Below are 25,849 nucleotides of genomic sequence, written 5' to 3' on the forward strand. Positions count from 1 at the left end.
GTGACCTTCGGTAAATTACACATGGGACAATATGTTCAAATTCTAATTGCTCCAAATTTCAATGACATAAAAACTTCAAACCAAATATAGAAATTCTAGAAATTCAAATATTGAAAGCTTTTCATGAGTAAACTAAAAAGTGTGCAACATGAAAATAGTCTCATTTACATTGTGTAATTTATTGATGGTCCCTAACTAGCACCGGCGATTGGCTATCCAAAGTCAAACCACGTCGCGCACTAGCCGGCTGAAGCTAATTGGAGAGAGAATTTGTCTAACTCTTCCCACCTTTGAACACACACACACACATAAAATCAAACCACCTCACGTTTCAATTTATCGTGGCTGCTAGCATTTCTTAATAACCCAAATAGAAAACGAGGCCAAATCAGGAAGTTCAGCCGCCATTTAAAGGGCAGCAACCCAGACAGGCCTTTGTGCTTACCTCAGTCAAGGAGGGGTTAGGTTGCCTGTGCAAGATCAAAATACATGTAGAGAGCTGCATACAGTACTCGAGTTCTCACAAACCCAATCGTTTTCATACATACTGCACTAATCCCATCTGAGTTAATTTACGTCTATTGCACATGCAGCCATGTTTTGCTGAGTTTATTGTCCAATATATTGTCTAATATATTGATAGTTACATTATGTCCCATCCTCTCCAACATCTAAAACCCTCTCTGGTGTGTCTGTATTTACCCACTTAGCACTGGTACAATGACTGATACCATATCTGAAAACATGGTAGGAAATGGGACCGGTAGAGTGAGTTACACTAAAGAGAAAGAGAGAGGACCTAATCGAGAAAGCGCCATCCCATTTGGCTGTGTGCCCATGCACTGCAGTCAAGAAACCAGAGTGGTAGAATGAGCCGTGGGAACAGCTTTCACAGCATCACATATCACTCTTATGAGAATTCTACCCTCCTGTGGACCAAACCTTGCTCTGGTATCTAACGGAAAACATTAGTTGAAAATCCTGGAGTTTGGGTATAATTTGCAATTGCCCCTTTGCAACTAGAAGATGCAACCCCATTTCACTAGTAGTAGGAGTATTTAAATAATTACTTTGCAATCAGTACAATTTATTTCACATAGTATACCATCTACTTTTGATCATACATTTTCAATATCTACAAAATGTCATTCTCATTTTCCTAATGCACACTCACTTGTAACAATAACAAAAATGGAGCGTCCAGATAGGTGGATATAAAAAAACAATTATGGGCACTTTCCCGACAGGAAAGCACATTACAGATTTTAGCAGAGATCCTCTAGGGATCCAGTTTATTTACAAATGGAATCTACCCAATAAACAAAATGAAAATCCCTCCCTTGTATTGTTAATGGTCCTTACGGCGGAAATGGAAGGCTAAAAGCTGTTAAAGGCTAATGTACAAGTGAAGGGAAACCTTTCTTCTCTTCAATAACCTGCTCTCAGATCATTTACAATAACTCGGAAATCACATTTGAAATCTCAATTTCCAAGAGGACAAACAGTTTTTCCTTCAACAATTCAAGAAAGTAAGCGGTTTTTGCTGAGATTGGGGCTTTATTTTGGAATACGTTACAGTAGATATGTTCAACGTACAGCTCCTATAGCTCCGAAGGAAAAAGGTAGCTCTCTGTTGATGCAGAGCCACCTTTTGTGGCCCTAAGCAAGATTTGGTTACTTGTTTTCATGTTCCCCTCTAATCACAGAATGAGTTATACCTTGGACACTACGTGGGTGCAATGAAGTATCAGGTAGAACAGAAAACCAGCAGGCTCCGGATCTCGTAGGGTAAGAGTTGAATACCCCTGCTCTAGAGCACGGATCAACAAMATTTAACCGTGGGCAGATTTGTCTTGAGTGGATGGTCAGGGGACCGGAACATTATTACAAATAATGTGTAGACTGCAAATTGACTGCAAGAAGCACAAACAAATATAATATTTTATTAKAAACCTTGTTTACATTTGTATACCATCACATACAGTATCGCTATTATGCATAGGAATACTTTGGAACAGATTTCCCAATTCACTTAAAGCCGATTTACTGGTGTTTTTATAGTCTTATGTACAACAGTAAAGAAAATGKATTAAAATACGTTTTTTGGGGGGGTTTCTGGGGACCTTAGGGTGCCAAATAAAATCACCCGTGGGCCKAWTTCAGGGAACCCTGCTCTAGATGGTTAAAAGAAAACATAAATAAAAAATAAACACGTAGAAAAAAAGCCTGTAGTGGTTTTGGTTCAGGACAGTACAAAAACAGTGGGAACACCAGGTTAAAACCAGACCAATGTTGATTTCCTTTTTGATGACTTCAATGTTCAACCCTGTTGAAATGTAACACAAACACCTCCATAAGCATTGAGGAAGCATTGTGAGAACGTCTCAGGGAGAATGCCAGGTGAGCGGCAACAACAAGTGAGCAACAGAGTTTATGGTTCTACACAGCATCATCCTCTCCTGGTCTTGGACAGTGCTTAAATTGGACAGGCGCACACCACTACAGAGTACCGGAGCCTATTATTTTCTACTCTTTTGAGTACCGGCACCTCTTATAGAACATTTACTCTTAAATATTAACACTGGTACTTTAAAATTAGTACTAATCATGTTTTTCTTCTGTGGCTCTGCCAGCACGGTACTGTTCCTCAGGTAGTGTCAAAAGGGTTGATGAGGTTACTGTGCGGTCAGGGGGATGCCTCGGCCGTCTGTCACCGGGCCCTCCTGCAGGTTCTTGACCAGCTGGGCCAGCCAGCGCTTGGTGGTGGTGTCGTCCTTTAGCACCTGGGCGAATGTGGCATCCTTCAACTGGTCAGGCAGGCACTGGCGCAGTGCTTCTCGCGCTCTGGGGGTCAGAGGTTAGATGTAATGAGTGAACAGAACACCAAACATTAMGGGCGCGTTCATCAGGAAACAACGTTGGCTAACATTTAGATAGGAATATGCTAGAACAAACACGACTCTGAAGAAGGAATCATGTCGACTCTCTTCATGGCATTCCTGTCTTCAATGCTCAAAAACGTTAGGCTTCTGAACATGACCCTTGACTGCAGTACATTCCCCCCCACCCTGCTCTTGTTCACTCCTCTTCGCGTATCTGAGACAACTGGGTAAGTGTAAGAGAGACTGTAGGTCCATATACAGTGGCGAACTGGGACCAGAAAATCYGCCCTGGCATTTGTAACACACCGGCCCATTTTRCCCCCTCAAAGCCCCCCCATCGGCCCATTTATTTCCTTGCGGCTCCCAGTATTCGCCAGATACTTAAAATGTTGCGCAAAAATTTAGATCGGCACAGTGGGGTAAAAATGGACAAGCCTATTTGCCTGAAATGCCTGATGYCCAGTCCGCCTCTGCCACTAACTTAACATCCACCACCCACACTCCTCTATAAGATGAAGGGAGTATCAATTTCCTGTTACAAGGTAGCGCTACAGGCAGCTATGTGATACATTCACCTCAACACTGTAGTTTCATTGCTCACCCCCCCAGACCATATACATATTTTGCAAAAAGGAACATCCATAACTTATATACAGCGATTAAGATATTCTTAACATGAGATCCATGGTTGCCGTGGCAGCCTTTGTAGTTTACTAACTGCGTCTTACAGACTACCCCTCCCCCYTGGCAACTTTACAGAAGTTATATCCTCCGCTGTGCAGTCAAACATTTATAAAATTAAGGCCACACTTGCTCCCTAAGTTAATTTCCGGCTATTCTACATATTTTCACATGGCTAACATGCTGACTCAACAGGGGAAGCGTCCACGTATGCCATCATGAGCATGTTGGTTTTGTCCATCCACACCAGACGCGTTCAGGACACGCAGGTTGAAATATCAAAATGAACACTGAACTAACTATATTCATTTGGGGACAGGTCGAAAAGCATTAAACATTCATGGCAATTTAGCTAGCTAGCTCGCTGTTGCCAACTAATTTGTCCTGGGATATAAACTTTGGGTTGTTATTTTACCTGAAATGCACAAGGTCCTCTACTCCGACAATTAATCCACAGATAAAAGGGTAAACCGATTTTGTTTCTAGTAATCTCTCCTCCTTCAGGTCTTCTTCCTCTTCGGCCTTTATAWGGTGGTTGGCAACCAACTTTAAGGTGCATGACCAACACCAACTGGACCTCAGTTCATCTTTCAATCACCCATGTGGGTATATGCTCCTAAAAACCAATGAGGAGATGGGAGAGGKGGGACTTGCAGCGCATCAAGCATCACAAATAGAACCAAGTTCTATTTTAGCTCATGGCTACGCAAATGCTCGTTGACGCGTGCGAGCAGTTTGGATGCAATGATTGAATAACATGTATGTGTACATTTATTGTGTGGTCAGKATTTAAGGCCCATGACCAGAGTGGATTTAAAAAATTTTTTTTTTATCACAGGTAAGGTGTATTCAGGATTCTTTTAAAGTTGAATAGACAATCAAAACTTGTCGACCTGGTCTGAAGTTACTTAGAAATGATTTGGGCATGAGTATGCTAACATTTAGAGCATTAGAAAATACTAATATTAATGGTTGGTGAGGGTGGCTATTGACTAACCATAGGATGGATTGCAGTCTTTCCTTGTCGATAAGAAACCAACATGTAAATATGTAATTCATTTGGGTGAACTATTCCTTTAAAATAGGACCATAGAAAATCCTGCTTGGKGGTAGCTCTCCAAGAGGTTTGGCCACCTGATCTATGTCTCCCAAATACTGGGMGTTTGAATATGTTCATGTGACATTTGATAAAAATAAATAACCCCACATTCAAGAAAAATGTAATGAATATTTATCTTCAGGTGGTTGAGGCTGATTTGCAAAACCCATCCTCTTACTCTACATACGCATTTATGCCTACCATGTTTGCCTAGCAGCACAATACTAAAATGACAATATAAGTCATGACTTTTAACCAAACTCCCATGACCAATAATTGGCATCTCTAGTATGTACACACAAAAAAAAGTATGCGTAATGTGGTAGCGACACTGGGAGACACCATCTCCTGTCGTTGTGCGAGGCACTTAACCCCACCACAAAGAAGAATAACTGTTAGTAGGGTTGGGCAATAAGTTAGAAATTTGTTTTTTTAGGGATTATGGGTGATTCACAATATATACACATCTCAATTTTAAATGTTCTCTAAATAAGCTTTATTGTACAATTAAAAGGTTAAATATACTATATTTCAAAGAGTCAGCAATAACCTAATGAATTCAGGGCATATATGCCATGAAACAAAATTGTTTACGCTGCTTTTTTGCAATAATTATTGAGCTGGCTTTCAAGTCTATAAAAATGCAGTTTTTTGTAACACATTTTTACCAGAACCATGCATAATGCACATTCACTAATAATTACTAACTTCTTGCAGCAGGCATAATAGAAAATTAACACAGGTCTCAATCGCTCAAGCACAAGCCCACTTCCTAGTGAGTAGTCAGCTAATCTTCATATTTCAAGTTGAGCCAACTTCAATCTATTTGCMAGCTAACGAGGCAGAACAGTTGAATTGTTATGAACACACCGTTCTGTCCATCTCCAACTGTTTGAACAGCATGCTTGTCTGTCCACTTTGTTCCGATGTTGAAATCAAGTGGTCTACCTAATTTCTCAGAATGAGAACGAGTTGCCAATTCCCTATATACACACASACTTGTTTTTGATGCTTATTGCACATTTATAAAACACAGACTTGACAGCTAGTATAACAGGCTAAAATGCTGTTGGTACTGAAATGCTGCACGCAATATACTGAGCATTCATTTTCCAGAATCAATGTTCATTGATCCTCTCGTTTTAGTAGTAATTTRCAAACAATRAACCAGTCGACTAAATGGAGTCAGCCCTAATTTTATATACATTACCAGTCCAAAGTTTGGACACACCTACTCATTCAAGGGTTTTTCTTTATTTGTACTATTTTCTACATTGTAGAATAATAGTGAAGACATAAAAACTATGAAATAACACATATGGAATCACATAGTAACCAAAAAAAAAAGTTAAACAAATCAAAATATATTTTAGATTCTTCAAAGTACACATCCTTTTCCTTGACAGCTTTGCACACTCTTGGCATTCTCTCAACCAGCTTCACCTGTAAATGCTTTTCCAACAGTCTTGAAGGAGTTCRCACATATGCTGAGCACTTGTTGGCTGCTTTTCCTTCATTCTGTGGTCCAACTCATCCCAAACCATCTCAATTGGGTTGAGGTCGGGTGATTGRGGAGGCCGTGGTCTTGGACCCTTACTAAACCAATCACAAGTTTCAATCTGACGCGGTTCATAGTGTGCTGGCAGGAAATTATGGATCTCCAGCGTGAAGCTGCTAGTTACATTGCTTGTGATGTAGAATGCACAGTTGAAGTTAATGCACTGAATTAATGACAAAATAAAAGCAGTACTTTTTTTTTTTCAATGAGTGAGAAATAAAAGGTGTGGCGTGTGAGCTTGTGAAGAAGGTCAAATGTGTATCTCATGCCCAATGCGTGAGTACGCAGCACTGCTGCTGACCGGAGAGGTACCATCAATCTTCAAAACAGCAGTAGGTCACCCCCTTACTCAAGAAACCCATCCTTGACCAGGACATCCTATCCAGCTACAGGCCCATCTCCAACCTCCCCTTCCTATCAACAGTACTGGAGAGTCCAGATCCCAGGAGTCTGCCTTCACATGCGGTATCCCACAGGGGTCAGTGCTGGGGCCTATTCTATTTATAATTTACATGCTCCCTCTCGGCCAAATCTTCAGAGATTATAACATCAACTTCCACTGCTACGCTAACGATACCAAAGTTTAAAATAACACCAAACCAGACACCATCTCTGCCCTAGCAAAAGTCAGCAGCTGCCTAGAGGACATCAGGGCATGGATGAATGAGAAAGAACTTCCTCCAGTTGAACAGTAACAAGACTAATGCTATGCTTATTCGGACACCCAAGCAGGCCATCCACCTGTCCTCTCCAACCTAGGAGTCAAGTTTGATCATTCGGTGTCCTTCGATGCCCAAATAAAACATTTTTCCATCTTGAAAACATTGCCGGGTTCTTACCGTCACTCTCCTAGCCAGATGCAGAGAAACTCATCCACATCTTCTCTCGGATAAACTTCAGCAATGCGCTGTTTGGGGGCCTTCCAGCCAAATCACTACAGAGGCTCCTACAAATCCAGAACAGTACTGCCAGGGTCCAAGAAGTCCGACCACGTCACCCCGATCCTGGCCCAACCCCYCTGGCTACCGGTCAACTACAGGATTGACTCATGCTTGATTTTAAAGCCTTGAAAAGATTGAGGCCCACCTACATCGGCAACTTCATCTCAATCAGCAAGACACCACCCACTCTCCACTCCAGCCATTCCATACTGCTTCAAGTCTCCAAGATACATCTCCGAACTATGCGAGGCTGAGCCTTCTGCTCCCTTGCCCATGGAATGCACTCCCTGACCATCTGAGAGCCACTCCACTCTGAACTTTTAAATGGGCGTTAGTCTGTAGAAGTGGATTTCAAAGTCCTAAACCTAATCTAAAATGGATTTAGCACCTAGTCCACTATTGCCATTTTACCTCCCTTGATTTTAAATGTGTTGTTTTTATTTCCTTCAGGTCGAGCTTTAAGATAACTCTAATGAAAAGCTCTATACTCATTATGTTAATCTTGCATGAATGATTTCAGACATCAACTCAACGTTTTGAAATAATAATAATAATAATAATAATGCCATTTAGCAGACGCTTTTATCCAAATCGACTTAGAGTAATACATCCATACATTTTACGTATGCGTGGTCCCGGAAATCTAACCCGCTATTCCGGCGTTGCAAGCGCCATGCTCTGCCAACTGAGGAACCTATACATAAAACATCCTTTATGCTCAGAGTGGAAAAATAAGCTCTGACCCAGATAACAGTTCCACCTGTGAGTAGGCCATGAGACCACAATGCACTGAAGCACTGCAGAGTGTCATTAGAAACCATGACTTTGTGTGGGCAGGAAGCAGGAAACTTCCACTCTGTGCAGGCAGGAAGATGTGTGTATATTACCCCTAAACCTGTTTCTGAGAAACACACATCAAAATGAAAACACCTGCAAAAGAAATGAAAAATAAAAAGACAAAACATCTTCCCTTGCTGATCTGGCCCTGGAGTTTCTCATAAAGGGCCTTGAGACACCTAGCCTGACGACTCAAACAAAATTCACTACACACTAGTCTGAGACTGCCATTATTTACCTCGTTTGTGGTGATGAGGGGCATTGTACAAAACAAAGTCATTAGGTTTTGAYTCATCTCTAACCAATCAGAGTATCAAAGCCAATGACGAATMTTCYAACTGACGCTTTYCCCASGTAAAAAAGCGAATGTTCTAACAAGCAGCGTCTATCATTTTCATGTGGAAAAGGCACTACATGCTATGTGGAAATAGCTTGGTAATGGCTTGACTTCTAGAATAGCCTCTTTGAGGAAAATATCTTAAGTAAGAATCTGTCATTTACAACTTTATTATTGAATAAAAAATGATTACACACTAGTAGTTTTTGTTTGCTGGAAAATACATGTTTTCCTTGAGGCCCCCAGTATTAGCCAGATAATGATCATTTTGCAAAAATTAAAATAAACAATTAAACACTGAAAAAAATGCCCATCTGACTTTTGTCCGAAATGGCCAGTCGGCCCCTGTTGGTATAGTTCCATCACATTGGTTTCACGTTTTCCAGTCCTAGCATACAGTGCATTCGGAAAGTATTCAGAGCCCTTGACTTTTTCCACATTTACTTACGTTACAGCCATTTACTTACGTTACAACATTGATGAGATTCTTTTTTAAACGATTGAATCAAATCTAAAAACCTGCTTACTTTTTCATTATGGGGTATTGTGTATAGATTGATGAGGATTTTTATTTAATCCATTTTAGAATAAGGCTGTAATGTAACAAAAAGTGGAAAAATGGAAGGGGTCTGAATACTTTCGGAATGCACTGCATCTCTGACTCTGACAGTGACCTCCTGGCTTAAATTACATCCATGCCACAGCTCCTCTTGGTGGACATGAAGAGACAGTGTACCAACAAAGAGAACAAGTGAAGCTTCCCCTTTCTAATATCTCATATATTAAAGATTCTGCACATTTTAGACAAGATCATTATAAGAAAGTACTAAGACATAACGGCATCATACATGCTTATAACAAGTCTTACAGTGCATTATAACTGCATCATAATGCATAAGCCTATACCTGCTGGTGTTAAAGACTTGCTCTGGGACTTTGATGACTAGTATGTATTCCAGTCAATGAGCTCCAGCCCCTCACCATTTGAGTGACAGTTAGCAAGATGCACACAGCAGAGCGAGAGAGAGAGAGAGTAATGACATGGTGCACATATGTGACGTGGTAAGCAATTTTCAGGGACACATTTTTGGCTAGTGAGCGCTACTTTCAGAACTACTGGCTAAAAAGTTTACAAAAAGGTACCAGAGAATCTCTTTAAAGTGCTGTTAACACTAAATTTACCTTGGATTATCAGAGAGGCGAAGGTAGCAGCGTACCACATGTTTCAGCAGACGTGCAGATGGTTCCTTCGAAAGCTGCAGCACCATTTTCCCCTGAAAATAAAGAGAATCAACATGTTTGAAAAAAAAACAAACAAAAAAACACAACAGTATAGTGCCTTCAGAAACTTTTTACACATTTTGTTGCGTTACAGCCTGGAATTTAAAATTCATTAAATTGAGATTGTGTCACTGGCCTACACACAATACCCAATAATGCTAAAGTGGAATTATGTTTTCAGACATTTTTACAAATTAATAAATATTTAAGAGTCAAGTATTCAAGCCCTTTGTTATGGCAAGCCTAAATACATGGAACAAATACAAACAAGTGTTTGTCCCATGAGCTGAAATAAAATCTCAGAAATGTTCAATACGCACAAAAAGCGTATTTATCTCAAATTTTGGGTACAAATTTGCATGTCTCCTTTGCCAAGATATGCCACAACTGTCAGGTGGATGGATTATCTAACAGCTGATTAAACAGCATGATCATTAGACAGGTGCACCTTGTGATGAGGACAATAAAAGGCCACTAAAACGTGCAGTTTGTCAAACACAATGCCACAGATCTATCAAGTTGAGGGAGCTGTTAAAGATAATTAAATGTTCCTTTCTCTACCATAAACTGCCTCCAATGTCGTTTTAGAGAATTTGGCAGTAAGTCCAAACGGCCTCACAACAACAGACCACGTGTATGGCGTTGTGTGGGCAAACGGTTTGCTGATGTCAACATTGTGAACAGAGTGCCCCATGGTGGCGGTGGGCTTATGGTATGGGCAGGCATAAACTACGGACAACGAACACAATTGCATTTTATCAATGGCAATTTGAATGCAGAGATACCGTGACGAGATCCTGAGGCCCATCGGGACAGCAGGTAGCCTAGTGGTTAGAGCATTGGGCCAGTAACCGAAAGGTTGCTGGATAGAATCAAATCAAAGTTTATTTTTCACGTGCGTCGAATACAACAGGTGTAGACCTTACCGTGAAATGCTTACTTACAGGCTCTAACCAACAGTGCAAAAAAYMTATTTTGGTGAACAATAGGTAAGTAAAGAAATAAAAACAGTAAAAAGACAGTGAAAAATAACAGTAGCGAGGCTATATACATTAGCTAGGCTATAACAGTAGCGAGGCTACTTACAGGTACCGGTTAGTCAGGCTGATTGAGGTAGTATGCACATGTAGATATGGTTAAAGTGACTATGCATATATGATAAACAGAGAGTAGCAGCAACGTAAAAGAGGGGTTGGGGGGGGCACACAACGCAATGTAAAAATCTGTCGTTCTGCCCCCGAACAAGGGAGTTAACCCACTGTTTCCCGGTAGGCCGTCATTGTAAATAAGAATGTGATCTTAGCTGACTTGCCTAGTTAAATAAAGGTTACATTTAAAATAAAACAAAATGTATCAGCCGCCATCACCTCATGTTTCATGATAATGCACAGCCCCATGTCGCAAGGCTCTGTACACAATTCCTGGAAGCTGAAAATGTCCCAGTTCTTCCATGGCCTGCATACTCACCAGACATGTCAATCATTCATCATGTTTCAGATGCAGCTTGTTCCAGTTCCCGCCAATATCCAACAACTGGGACAACATTCCACAGGCCACAATCAACAGCCTGATCAAATCAATGCGGAGACACACTAGTATATGAACACCCCTTCAAATTAGTAGCTTTAGCTATTTCAGCCACAACTGTTGCTGACAGGTYTATAAAAATCGAGCACACAGCCATGTAATCTCCATAGACAAACATTGGCAGTATAATGGCCTAACTGAAGAGCTCAGTTTATTTATTTCACCTTTATTTAACCAGGTAGGCTAGTTAAGAACAAGTTCTCATTTACAACTGCGACAAAGCAAAGCAGTGCGACACAAACAACAGAGTTACACATGGAATAAACAAACGTACAGTCAATAACTCAATAGAGAAAAAGACTATATACAGTGTGTGCAAATGAGGTAAGATAAGGGAGGTAAGGCAATAAATAGGCCATAGTGGTGAAATAATTACAATTTAGCAAATAAACACTGGAGTGAGATGTGRAGAAGATGAATGTGTAAGTAGAGATACTGGGGTGCAAAAAAATAACASTWTAGGGATGAGGTAGTTGGATGGGCTATTTACAGATGGGCTYTGTACAGGTGCAGTGATCTCAGAGCAGACAGCTGGTGCTTAAAGTTAGTGAGGGCGATATGAGTCTACAGRTTCAGWGATTTTTGKAGTTCGTTCCAGTCATTGGCAGCAGAGAACTGGAAGGAAAGGTGGCCAAAGGAGGAATTGGCTTTGGGGGTGACCAGTGAAATATACCTGCTGGAYCACYTACTACGGGTAGGTGATGCTATGGTGACCAGTGAGCTGAGATAAGGCGGGGCTTTACCTAGCAAAGACTTATAGATGACCTYGAGCCAGTGGGTTTGGCGACGTGATCCATTGCTTATCCTCGCATAAACTATGATTGATAAGACAGCAGCTGATGCACTTTAGACTGTACCAATATCAAATAACACGGTGTGCCGTAGGATCGATGACARGGGCATTGATATTGTTGATCAATTGGTGATTTAAAAAAAMAATAATTCCGGTACATTTTCTCTGCAGTTGAACAAYTCGACTGATGTCAGTGGGGAAYCCCAATTGATTGTGTGTTAAATCAACATTTAACCCATTTTAAATTCAGGTTGTAACACAACAACAAAAAGTCAACTGGTGTGAATACTTTCTGAAGGCACTGTATCATTTGAGGGCAGCCTGCCTGCAGAGTGCTCGRTGCTAACCTGGTAGCTGTTATTCCTTACAAATATTGTAGTAAGTTCACCAGAATATGTTACAGATCTTCATCCCGTAATATTGAAGACAGTACAATGTTACGGCTGCATATCTTTACACATAGTCAGTAGCCACCCAAACTTGGCCCATTTGAAATATGAAAAAGTATCAAATCAGCAGGTAGCCAGGGTTGGGTAGGTTACTTTCTAAATNGTGAGCTTGTGAAGAAGGTCAAATGTGTATCTCATGCCCAATGCGTGAGTACGCAGCACTGCTGCTGACCGGAGAGGTACCATCAATCTTCAAAACAGCAGTAGGTCACCCCCTTACTCAAGAAACCCATCCTTGACCAGGACATCCTATCCAGCTACAGGCCCATCTCCAACCTCCCCTTCCTATCAACAGTACTGGAGAGTCCAGATCCCAGGAGTCTGCCTTCACATGCGGTATCCCACAGGGGTCAGTGCTGGGGCCTATTCTATTTATAATTTACATGCTCCCTCTCGGCCAAATCTTCAGAGATTATAACATCAACTTCCACTGCTACGCTAACGATACCAAAGTTTAAAATAACACCAAACCAGACACCATCTCTGCCCTAGCAAAAGTCAGCAGCTGCCTAGAGGACATCAGGGCATGGATGAATGAGAAAGAACTTCCTCCAGTTGAACAGTAACAAGACTAATGCTATGCTTATTCGGACACCCAAGCAGGCCATCCACCTGTCCTCTCCAACCTAGGAGTCAAGTTTGATCATTCGGTGTCCTTCGATGCCCAAATAAAACATTTTTCCATCTTGAAAACATTGCCGGGTTCTTACCGTCACTCTCCTAGCCAGATGCAGAGAAACTCATCCACATCTTCTCTCGGATAAACTTCAGCAATGCGCTGTTTGGGGGCCTTCCAGCCAAATCACTACAGAGGCTCCTACAAATCCAGAACAGTACTGCCAGGGTCCAAGAAGTCCGACCACGTCACCCCGATCCTGGCCCAACCCCYCTGGCTACCGGTCAACTACAGGATTGACTCATGCTTGATTTTAAAGCCTTGAAAAGATTGAGGCCCACCTACATCGGCAACTTCATCTCAATCAGCAAGACACCACCCACTCTCCACTCCAGCCATTCCATACTGCTTCAAGTCTCCAAGATACATCTCCGAACTATGCGAGGCTGAGCCTTCTGCTCCCTTGCCCATGGAATGCACTCCCTGACCATCTGAGAGCCACTCCACTCTGAACTTTTAAATGGGCGTTAGTCTGTAGAAGTGGATTTCAAAGTCCTAAACCTAATCTAAAATGGATTTAGCACCTAGTCCACTATTGCCATTTTACCTCCCTTGATTTTAAATGTGTTGTTTTTATTTCCTTCAGGTCGAGCTTTAAGATAACTCTAATGAAAAGCTCTATACTCATTATGTTAATCTTGCATGAATGATTTCAGACATCAACTCAACGTTTTGAAATAATAATAATAATAATAATAATGCCATTTAGCAGACGCTTTTATCCAAATCGACTTAGAGTAATACATCCATACATTTTACGTATGCGTGGTCCCGGAAATCTAACCCGCTATTCCGGCGTTGCAAGCGCCATGCTCTGCCAACTGAGGAACCTATACATAAAACATCCTTTATGCTCAGAGTGGAAAAATAAGCTCTGACCCAGATAACAGTTCCACCTGTGAGTAGGCCATGAGACCACAATGCACTGAAGCACTGCAGAGTGTCATTAGAAACCATGACTTTGTGTGGGCAGGAAGCAGGAAACTTCCACTCTGTGCAGGCAGGAAGATGTGTGTATATTACCCCTAAACCTGTTTCTGAGAAACACACATCAAAATGAAAACACCTGCAAAAGAAATGAAAAATAAAAAGACAAAACATCTTCCCTTGCTGATCTGGCCCTGGAGTTTCTCATAAAGGGCCTTGAGACACCTAGCCTGACGACTCAAACAAAATTCACTACACACTAGTCTGAGACTGCCATTATTTACCTCGTTTGTGGTGATGAGGGGCATTGTACAAAACAAAGTCATTAGGTTTTGAYTCATCTCTAACCAATCAGAGTATCAAAGCCAATGACGAATMTTCYAACTGACGCTTTYCCCASGTAAAAAAGCGAATGTTCTAACAAGCAGCGTCTATCATTTTCATGTGGAAAAGGCACTACATGCTATGTGGAAATAGCTTGGTAATGGCTTGACTTCTAGAATAGCCTCTTTGAGGAAAATATCTTAAGTAAGAATCTGTCATTTACAACTTTATTATTGAATAAAAAATGATTACACACTAGTAGTTTTTGTTTGCTGGAAAATACATGTTTTCCTTGAGGCCCCCAGTATTAGCCAGATAATGATCATTTTGCAAAAATTAAAATAAACAATTAAACACTGAAAAAAATGCCCATCTGACTTTTGTCCGAAATGGCCAGTCGGCCCCTGTTGGTATAGTTCCATCACATTGGTTTCACGTTTTCCAGTCCTAGCATACAGTGCATTCGGAAAGTATTCAGAGCCCTTGACTTTTTCCACATTTACTTACGTTACAGCCATTTACTTACGTTACAACATTGATGAGATTCTTTTTTAAACGATTGAATCAAATCTAAAAACCTGCTTACTTTTTCATTATGGGGTATTGTGTATAGATTGATGAGGATTTTTATTTAATCCATTTTAGAATAAGGCTGTAATGTAACAAAAAGTGGAAAAATGGAAGGGGTCTGAATACTTTCGGAATGCACTGCATCTCTGACTCTGACAGTGACCTCCTGGCTTAAATTACATCCATGCCACAGCTCCTCTTGGTGGACATGAAGAGACAGTGTACCAACAAAGAGAACAAGTGAAGCTTCCCCTTTCTAATATCTCATATATTAAAGATTCTGCACATTTTAGACAAGATCATTATAAGAAAGTACTAAGACATAACGGCATCATACATGCTTATAACAAGTCTTACAGTGCATTATAACTGCATCATAATGCATAAGCCTATACCTGCTGGTGTTAAAGACTTGCTCTGGGACTTTGATGACTAGTATGTATTCCAGTCAATGAGCTCCAGCCCCTCACCATTTGAGTGACAGTTAGCAAGATGCACACAGCAGAGCGAGAGAGAGAGAGAGTAATGACATGGTGCACATATGTGACGTGGTAAGCAATTTTCAGGGACACATTTTTGGCTAGTGAGCGCTACTTTCAGAACTACTGGCTAAAAAGTTTACAAAAAGGTACCAGAGAATCTCTTTAAAGTGCTGTTAACACTAAATTTACCTTGGATTATCAGAGAGGCGAAGGTAGCAGCGTACCACATGTTTCAGCAGACGTGCAGATGGTTCCTTCGAAAGCTGCAGCACCATTTTCCCCTGAAAATAAAGAGAATCAACATGTTTGAAAAAAAAACAAACAAAAAAACACAACAGTATAGTGCCTTCAGAAACTTTTTACACATTTTGTTGCGTTACAGCCTGGAATTTAAAATTCATTAAATTGAGATTGTGTCACTGGCCTACACACAATACCCAATAATGCTAAAGTGGAATTATGTTTTCAGACATTTTTACAAATTAATAAATATTTAAGAGTCAAGTATTCAAGCCCTTTGTTATGGCAAGCCTAAATACATGGAACAAATACAAACAAGTGTTTGTCCCATGAGCTGAAATAAAATCTCAGAAATGTTCAATACGCACAAAAAGCGTATTTATCTCAAATTTTGGGTACAAATTTGCATGTCTCCTTTGCCAAGATATGCCACAACTGTCAGGTGGATGGATTATCTAACAGCTGATTAAACAGCATGATCATTAGACAGGTGCACCTTGTGATGAGGACAATAAAAGGCCACTAAAACGTGCAGTTTGTCAAACACAATGCCACAGATCTATCAAGTTGAGGGAGCTGTTAAAGATAATTAAATGTTCCTTTCTCTACCATAAACTGCCTCCAATGTCGTTTTAGAGAATTTGGCAGTAAGTCCAAACGGCCTCACAACAACAGACCACGTGTATGGCGTTGTGTGGGCAAACGGTTTGCTGATGTCAACATTGTGAACAGAGTGCCCCATGGTGGCGGTGGGCTTATGGTATGGGCAGGCATAAACTACGGACAACGAACACAATTGCATTTTATCAATGGCAATTTGAATGCAGAGATACCGTGACGAGATCCTGAGGCCCATCGGGACAGCAGGTAGCCTAGTGGTTAGAGCATTGGGCCAGTAACCGAAAGGTTGCTGGATAGAATCAAATCAAAGTTTATTTTTCACGTGCGTCGAATACAACAGGTGTAGACCTTACCGTGAAATGCTTACTTACAGGCTCTAACCAACAGTGCAAAAAAYMTATTTTGGTGAACAATAGGTAAGTAAAGAAATAAAAACAGTAAAAAGACAGTGAAAAATAACAGTAGCGAGGCTATATACATTAGCTAGGCTATAACAGTAGCGAGGCTACTTACAGGTACCGGTTAGTCAGGCTGATTGAGGTAGTATGCACATGTAGATATGGTTAAAGTGACTATGCATATATGATAAACAGAGAGTAGCAGCAACGTAAAAGAGGGGTTGGGGGGGGCACACAACGCAATGTAAAAATCTGTCGTTCTGCCCCCGAACAAGGGAGTTAACCCACTGTTTCCCGGTAGGCCGTCATTGTAAATAAGAATGTGATCTTAGCTGACTTGCCTAGTTAAATAAAGGTTACATTTAAAATAAAACAAAATGTATCAGCCGCCATCACCTCATGTTTCATGATAATGCACAGCCCCATGTCGCAAGGCTCTGTACACAATTCCTGGAAGCTGAAAATGTCCCAGTTCTTCCATGGCCTGCATACTCACCAGACATGTCAATCATTCATCATGTTTCAGATGCAGCTTGTTCCAGTTCCCGCCAATATCCAACAACTGGGACAACATTCCACAGGCCACAATCAACAGCCTGATCAAATCAATGCGGAGACACACTAGTATATGAACACCCCTTCAAATTAGTAGCTTTAGCTATTTCAGCCACAACTGTTGCTGACAGGTYTATAAAAATCGAGCACACAGCCATGTAATCTCCATAGACAAACATTGGCAGTATAATGGCCTAACTGAAGAGCTCAGTTTATTTATTTCACCTTTATTTAACCAGGTAGGCTAGTTAAGAACAAGTTCTCATTTACAACTGCGACAAAGCAAAGCAGTGCGACACAAACAACAGAGTTACACATGGAATAAACAAACGTACAGTCAATAACTCAATAGAGAAAAAGACTATATACAGTGTGTGCAAATGAGGTAAGATAAGGGAGGTAAGGCAATAAATAGGCCATAGTGGTGAAATAATTACAATTTAGCAAATAAACACTGGAGTGAGATGTGRAGAAGATGAATGTGTAAGTAGAGATACTGGGGTGCAAAAAAATAACASTWTAGGGATGAGGTAGTTGGATGGGCTATTTACAGATGGGCTYTGTACAGGTGCAGTGATCTCAGAGCAGACAGCTGGTGCTTAAAGTTAGTGAGGGCGATATGAGTCTACAGRTTCAGWGATTTTTGKAGTTCGTTCCAGTCATTGGCAGCAGAGAACTGGAAGGAAAGGTGGCCAAAGGAGGAATTGGCTTTGGGGGTGACCAGTGAAATATACCTGCTGGAYCACYTACTACGGGTAGGTGATGCTATGGTGACCAGTGAGCTGAGATAAGGCGGGGCTTTACCTAGCAAAGACTTATAGATGACCTYGAGCCAGTGGGTTTGGCGACGTGATCCATTGCTTATCCTCGCATAAACTATGATTGATAAGACAGCAGCTGATGCACTTTAGACTGTACCAATATCAAATAACACGGTGTGCCGTAGGATCGATGACARGGGCATTGATATTGTTGATCAATTGGTGATTTAAAAAAAMAATAATTCCGGTACATTTTCTCTGCAGTTGAACAAYTCGACTGATGTCAGTGGGGAAYCCCAATTGATTGTGTGTTAAATCAACATTTAACCCATTTTAAATTCAGGTTGTAACACAACAACAAAAAGTCAACTGGTGTGAATACTTTCTGAAGGCACTGTATCATTTGAGGGCAGCCTGCCTGCAGAGTGCTCGRTGCTAACCTGGTAGCTGTTATTCCTTACAAATATTGTAGTAAGTTCACCAGAATATGTTACAGATCTTCATCCCGTAATATTGAAGACAGTACAATGTTACGGCTGCATATCTTTACACATAGTCAGTAGCCACCCAAACTTGGCCCATTTGAAATATGAAAAAGTATCAAATCAGCAGGTAGCCAGGGTTGGGTAGGTTACTTTCTAAATYTAATCCGTTAGTTACTAGTTACCTGTCCAAAWTTGTAATCAMYAACTTAACATTTGCATTACACAAACTCAYTAATGTAATCTGACTACATTCAGTTAATTTGAGGTTACTTTCCCTTAAGAGGCATTAGAAGAAGACAAATGTGTGTTACCAATTGAACGACATCTATTGCAGGACAAATCAATGTTAAAGTTTACTTTATGGGTTGGCTATGTAGGCTTCTTCTAACCCATCGCTTTCTACTACATAGAATAAGATTAAATTATATCTTTACATTAATATATAAGTCCAAATGTATGTAGTAACTACAGATTGCCCCTTTAAGTCTATCAAAACTGTGTGTGTTTGAGCATGTGTCCATTAGGCCTCTGGATMTATTTTTTGTATCAGCATGAATTAGATTGAGCAATAAAAGACCCGCTTTTATTCCATAGGCTGGGATCTGTACTATGCAGCTGTTGCAAGAGCGCATTTTTCACTGACTGTCCACTGGTATCAAAAATAATGATTGATAGGCAGCTTAAACTTCTTGAATTCAACCATTATTAGGTTCAAATACACATTTAGATTTGTGAACAGCCATCCACAATCCATAAGGTGCAAATAGCTAAATGAGAGAGCAGCAGGGTGATTCACATCAATGCGCTACGTACAGTTAAAGTCGGAAGTTTACATACACTTAGGTTTGAGTCATTTAAACTTGTTTTTCAACCACTCCACAAATTTCTTGTTAACAAACTATAGTTTTGGCCAGTCGTTTAGAACATCTACATTGTGCATGACACAAGTCATTTCCCAACAATTGTTTACAGACAGATTATTTAACTTTGTATCACAATTCCAGTGGGTCAGAAGTTTACATACACTAAGTTGACTGTGCCTTTAAACAGCTTGGATCATTTCAGAAAATATGTCATGGCTTTAGAAGCTTCTGATAGGATAATTTACATCATTTGAGTCAATTGGAGGTGTACCTGTGGATATATTTCAAGGCCTACCTTCAACCTCAGTGCCTCTTTTGCTTGACCTCATGGGAAAAAAATCAAAGAAATCAGCCAAGACCGCAGAAAAAAAAAAATTGTAGACCTCTACAAGTCTGGTTCATCTTGGAGCAATTTCCAAACACCTGAAGGTACCACGTTCATCTTACAAACAATAGTACGCAAGTATAAACACCATGGGACCACGCAGCCTCATAACGCTCAGGAAGGAGAAGTGTTCTGTCTCCTAGAGATGAACTTACTTTGGTGCGAAAAGGCAAATCAATCCCAGAACAACAGCAAAGGACCTTGTGAAGATGCTGGAGGAAACAGGTACAAAAGTATCTATATCCACAGTAAAATGAGTCCTACATCGACATAACCTGAAACGCCGTTCAGCAAGGAAGCCACTGCTCCAAAACCGTCATAAAAAAGCCAGACTACGGTTTGCAACTGCACATCGGGACAAAGATCGCACATTTTTGGAGAAATGTCCTCTGGTCTGATGAAACAAAAATAGAACTGTTTGGCCATAATGACCATTGTTATGTTTGGAGGAAAAAGGGGGATCCTAACTGACCCAAGACAGGAAATTTTTACTAGGATTAAATGTCAGGAATTGTGAAAAACTGAGTTTAAATGTATTTGGCTAAGGTGTATGTAAACTTCCGACTTCAACTGTAGATATCAATAAGTGATATCCGTATTGCCATAGACTACACCACTGCTGGCATCCTTACGGCCAAGCGTTTTATTCATTTTGGATGCCGACAGAAGTCGCACCATTGGAAGACATAGCTTGGACTGTAACCCACAAAAGCATATTCCTGCTCTTTTTGCACGATCCATCAAAGAGATTTGCTGTGTCATCATAGTGGTCTCTGACTTGTGGTCAGACACGCTCAGGTGGAACAAACTTGAACTTGCGCCTTTTTTCAATGCTGATTTGAACGTCATTGAGAAAACAGAAAAACATCCTCTCTATATTTAAAAGTAATCCTCGGAGTAATCATCTACTTTTTCAAAAGTATCTAAATCACAATATTTTTGCTGGTAACGGATTAGTTACCCTTTTTTTGTAGTCCCTTATATGTAACCGATTACATGTAATCTGTTACTCCCCAACCCTGCAGGTAGCCTATTGTTCTGGCAAAGATGAGTCAGTAGTAGATTGCTAAACTGTATTTTACATGGATGATAAATGTAGGCCTACTCTGTTTTTGCCAGGCAAAACTGGAGGAAATTAAACAAGAGCTGTGTTTGAATACTCATAGTAACCTCACTACTTGTGACGTGAATTGAGTATATAGTATGCTTATTGGTCATAGTTAGTATGACAAAAGTTACCGGATGTCTTACTAAATTTGCCAAGATATGATGTATACATGCAGTGGACACTATTTCTGTGCTTTTAGGGCCCATAATGCAATTCTTCATAAAATGGCCGTGGCTTCACAGCATTTTCAGATTTGAAGAAAATGGCGGAAAATATGCAGCCAAAGTCCAACGAGAGCGGATGCAAATTCATTGCTTTAACTAATTATAATCAGTTAAAATGTTGAGRAATGTAATAAAATAATGACTTTTCAAATAAGTTAKGTTACACGTTATGTTGGCTGACAATTTGCRAACTACTCTATCCTTACGAACCGCATAGCATTACAGCAGTATGTACCAGAATGTTACCTAACGTTAGTTGGCTACTAATAAATCGAACTTGCCAGGCAGTATATTAACTATCTGATAACTAACTATCCAACGTTTATTGACTCAATTATTCACAGAATTCTTAGCTAAGTGGTATAGTCATTGTGCGTTTCAATGGAAATTGTTAATTCCGGATAGCTACTCTGATTCCACAGCACTCTTGTGCAGAATAACTGATGAATTTACATAACGCTCAACACGGTTGAATATGGCCAGTGTCAGTAAACGTTGGCCAAAAAAAAGCATAATTAAATTGTTGCTAGCAGCACAGTTAGTCACCAACGCTCTGGATAACAAACAGCCTAACCAGCTCTGCTAGGGTGAGTAAAATGGTGAGAGTGAGGTGTTCTCTCATTTGTGTCTGGAAGTAGCTAGCAAGCTAGCCAACATTAGCCAGTTAGCTTGGGTGCTTGAATGCCGTTGTGAGGTCTACTCCTCGGCCAGAGCSTCAAGTGTGCGCTCTGAACACTCCGAGASCGAAACGCTCTGAATTTACAAACGGACAATCTGACACCGCTTCTGGATTTACGAATGCCCAGAGTGCACCCTGGCACTCATGATTGAATTTACGAACACACCCGAAATCGTAAAATGTTTAGCTAGTCATTTGTTATGCTAACAAGCTAGCAAGAGGTTGCATAGCAACAGTGTCAACTTCCAGTAGGCAGGCGAAGCTCTTATGCTCAACTGAAACGATACCGTTCGTTTACAGTATACTAAAATGAACGAATAGTAWGTAGTATGTTAGTATGGGTATTCAAACACAGCTAAGTTCTTTCTGGTCACGAATCTGGATATGCACGTGTCTCTTTGCACGCCATTGCTAATGATTGGTAATTGGTCAACAATTAAGACGCTGAACRTTTTGGTTCTGATGCATGGATGACAATTTAAAGACGACTTGCGGGSAGTGGGTTCAGAAGAACTAACATMTTGTGGGAAATTATATCACCACAGAAAAGGGCACTTTGGAGACTGGGAAGGCAAATGGGCAGGTGCTCTGCACAGGTAAAGCCCCATTTGTTCACGTGCCTGGTTTTATTGCTGAACAACCCACCCGTATATACAGCTGAGCTAAACATTCCTCTGAAAACAAATGATACTTACAAGAATCATTGCCACGTGAGAGAAGCGTTCATACGTCTGGCATATGTACGCCAGCCCGGTGTCGTCCAGCAGAATTTTTTGGAGTATGAAAGTAGCAACCTGACATTGAGGAGAAAGCAGATGAAGTCATTAATAAAGGTTATCCATTTCCTTTTGTTTATATGCACGTAACATAATGTGTGTAAGCAATATGGCAGAAGCTGGATAGATTAGCTACCGTTTTGGAGAGCTCGCTGCCTGACTCCATGATGCGCAGGCATAGAGGGATGATCTCTGTGGTGAGCAGGAAATTGATCACCTCCTGTTCGTCTGTTTTGACCAGAGCACCTGCAAGCACACAAACAGCAAACTACAGTTGGAGGCATTCATGTGWTTTTAATGAGCCAGAGAATTGGGGAATGAACAATCAGGTTCATTGGAATCAGGCAGACAAATGCAGGTAGAAAAGGATGTTACCTATGACTCCTAAGCTGGTGAGGCGCAGGTACTCAAATGGGCGTGTCTTGCTCACAGTATGCAGGAAGGGGTAGAGGAAGAGAGGAATGTGTGCTGCCAAAAATGCAGACCTGGAGGAGGTGGTTACATTTTGAATGTGTAAGATAGTGACACATATAAAACAATCATTTACATATTGAAAAGAAAGATGGTGCATTACCGAGTCTCTGGATGGGAGGCGACACACTGTAAGAGCGCGAGGGCGTTGCATACTCTGTTGGATTGGTGGGCTGTCAGAGTTGGTGGGTTTATGGAGGGGTAGATGTTCACAATTTCCTGAAAGAAACAGAATGCAAATKAATTAGAATGTGAAGCAGTATCGTCCTCTTAAAGAGATTCTACGGTACTTTTGTATACTTTTTAGCCGGTAAATCTGAAAGTAGTGCTCACGAGCCAAACGTAGTCCCTGAAAATTGCTACTACGTCACATGTCCAGATACGGTATGTGCACCACGTCACTGCTCTCTATCTSGCTCTGCTGTGTGTGCGGATCTTCCTTGCTGCCACTCAAATAGCAAGAGGCTGAATCCCATTGGCTAGAACCTGAATTGATAGGGGATGGCCCACATGGGGGGAAAATYGTGCAGTAAAGCTTCCAAACAAACTTAGTTTCTAACTAGTGATTTCATGGCTAATTGAGGTAAGACCATAATTTTGCTCATAGATTATGCTTGTATGAACTACACATCGCCACATCCAGCCCAATGCTGGAGGTTTAAAAAAAAGACTTGGTAGTCGCCAAAGGTAAAAAGCATGTCTTTAAGGAGGCACTGTAGGTAGGTACCTTCATGCAACAACATTTTACATTTACATTTTAGTCATTTAGCAGATGCTCTTATCCAGAGAGACTTACAGTAGTGAGTGCATACATTTTCATACTTTTTTCATACTGGTCCCTGTAAGAATATTTTAAGATAAATAAACAACGCAGAGGACTAGAGGTCATTGGGGAAATAACAATCAATGGAAATAGTTGTTTTTCAGTTCAACATCTGTTTAGAATCTGTGTAGGGGTTTCGGTCTTGGACTCATAGCGACATGTGGCAAGTTCTCATTGGTCCGAATTGTCTATACATTGAGACTAAAACGAGATACTCGGTATTTGGTCATTGGCCCAATTTTACTGTAAGTCATTCMAATTGGTCAACCACAGGCTAGGGTTGGGTTATAAACTACATCTGGTCTCTTTGTTCAGTGGAGAAAACACAGAGGACAGGGAAGAATGACCATCTACTTTCCAGCATAACAACTATGATTTGTTCTCTTTGAATAAATATATTTTCCTCCCTCTGATTTGCATTGGGGTCTGTGTTATTGAAGAATAACATCAACTGCTAACATCCCCTGCGGGAATCGTACCCACAACCCTCTACCAACTGAGCTGCCACAATGACTAAGACACACAGACATAGGGGAAGGCCACCTAAAACAATGCACATGTATTTTTCCTCTTATGAAAGTGCATTACAGATTGGCTTGAATCGGCTCAGTAATGTGAAATAGGTATTACAGTAAGTGAAGATAATATATTTAGTACCTGCAGGAGGGCAGCAATGGTTCCACAAGAGTGCCATAGCATGGGTGCCAGGTCAGGGACAGACTCCCTCTTCTTGCTGAGCTCCAGAAGGGCATTCTCCCTGGTCTCGGGGCTAGACAGCTCGTTGATCCACTGGTAGATCTTCTCCCGATCCACCTGAACCAGGGCTGTGGTTGCAGCCTGTGAGAAAAGGGCAGGGGGTGAACCAACCTCAGACATGACATCTGAGCATGTAATACAATTCCAACGAATGCTCTCACTTTCTAGGATCATCCATCAGATAAATCAAGGTCACTAACGTTAGTTACTAACTTAACTAGTTAATTTTTCAATGCACTCACTAACTGCAATCACGTGTTTGGYCGGGTGGGTATAATTTGTGCAACGTTTCAAAAGGAATCTGTTCCAAAAACTTCGTAAATAATAAAGTTGCCAACAAACAACGCATACAAAGTTGTATAGCGGCAGAATAAGATACCGGGTAGGGAGTGGGCCATTTCATAAAGTTTTTCACTCACCACGTTTATTCCGAAAAATGTCAGTCCTCACTCTGGTAGCCTATGGACAAACATTAAGAATAAGCTACGTGTTGAGTTGATGCCTATTCGGCAGCTAGTTAGCTAGGTGAATTGATCATACTACTTTGTATGCGTTGTTTTTTGGCAACCTTGTAACGTTACTTTACGAAGTTTCTGGAACAGATTCCCGTTGGAACGTTCCACAAATTATACCCACCCTGTTTGGACTGTGTAAACTAGAGATCTCCGAGTATCTAGCTTTGCGACACATCGGTAGTATGTGTACTGGTTTGACTCCACGAGTTGTGCATTGATCTGGTGGGTGYCGACAGAAAATAACCATAACACAAAATGAATATGCATATTGATAGATAGCTAGCTAACGATACATTGTATGCCATGTTAATTCAATATTGCAAACTTACTGCGCCTGTAGCCAGCATTGTCTGGATATTATTTCCCGTAAACTGTTGAGCTAGCTACAAATAAAACAAAACCTACACTAGTTACCTAGCTAGCTAGCTTAGTTTTAGCTGATTTATATTTGGTCTTAGTTTGCTACAATGGTCACATCGGAACTGGAACGACGTTTGAACCTTTACCCGCGCGTTTATTAATCCAACATGCAGCGAACTTCTGTTTGAGAAGGATATTTGCTTTATAGCTGTCTAACGCTATAACACAAGCAYCATAGCTATTATCCTTAAACAAAATATAACCCTTAGTTCACATGGTAGGTCGATACCGATAAGAAGCTAGTAAGACAGTTATGCATTTTATTTGTTGAATCAGAGACGGAAGAGGAAGCGAGACACCCCACTCGCTGTTTCTTTCTGGGGGGTTTTCTGGTTCAATGAAAGT

At 40.8% G+C, this 25,849-nt stretch overlaps 1 protein-coding gene across 1 annotated transcript; it reads right to left on the reverse strand.

Moving 5' to 3' along the window:
• Positions 1 to 1,909: 1,909 nt before the first annotated feature.
• Positions 1,910 to 25,832, reverse strand: LOC111959369 (CCR4-NOT transcription complex subunit 9). Its single transcript, XM_023980877.2, has 8 exons — positions 25,414 to 25,832; positions 24,471 to 24,650; positions 23,094 to 23,209; positions 22,895 to 23,004; positions 22,656 to 22,765; positions 22,439 to 22,537; positions 15,614 to 15,705; positions 1,910 to 2,844 (listed from the first exon to the last, which is right to left on the reverse strand). The coding sequence occupies exons 1-8, from the start codon at positions 25,429 to 25,431 to the stop codon at positions 2,676 to 2,678; spliced, it is 894 nt and encodes a 297-aa protein (XP_023836645.1). The 5' UTR covers positions 25,432 to 25,832; the 3' UTR covers positions 1,910 to 2,675.
• Positions 25,833 to 25,849: the final 17 nt, after the last annotated feature.

The sequence above is a fragment of the Salvelinus sp. IW2-2015 genome, linkage group LG36 (assembly GCF_002910315.2).
Source record: "Salvelinus sp. IW2-2015 linkage group LG36, ASM291031v2, whole genome shotgun sequence".
Classification (NCBI taxonomy): Eukaryota; Metazoa; Chordata; class Actinopteri; order Salmoniformes; family Salmonidae; genus Salvelinus; species Salvelinus sp. IW2-2015.

Excerpts from the sequence above, each read along its gene's own strand:
- LOC111959369 (XM_023980877.2), bottom strand. Across the intron at positions 23,005-23,093 it reads GCCTCCCATCCAGAGACTCG|GTCTGCATTTTTGGCAGCAC; the intron begins GTAATGCACCAT and ends CACCTCCTCCAG. Across the intron at positions 2,845-15,613 it reads CGCCTCTCTGATAATCCAAG|AGCGCGAGAAGCACTGCGCC; the intron begins GTAAATTTAGTG and ends TCTGACCCCCAG.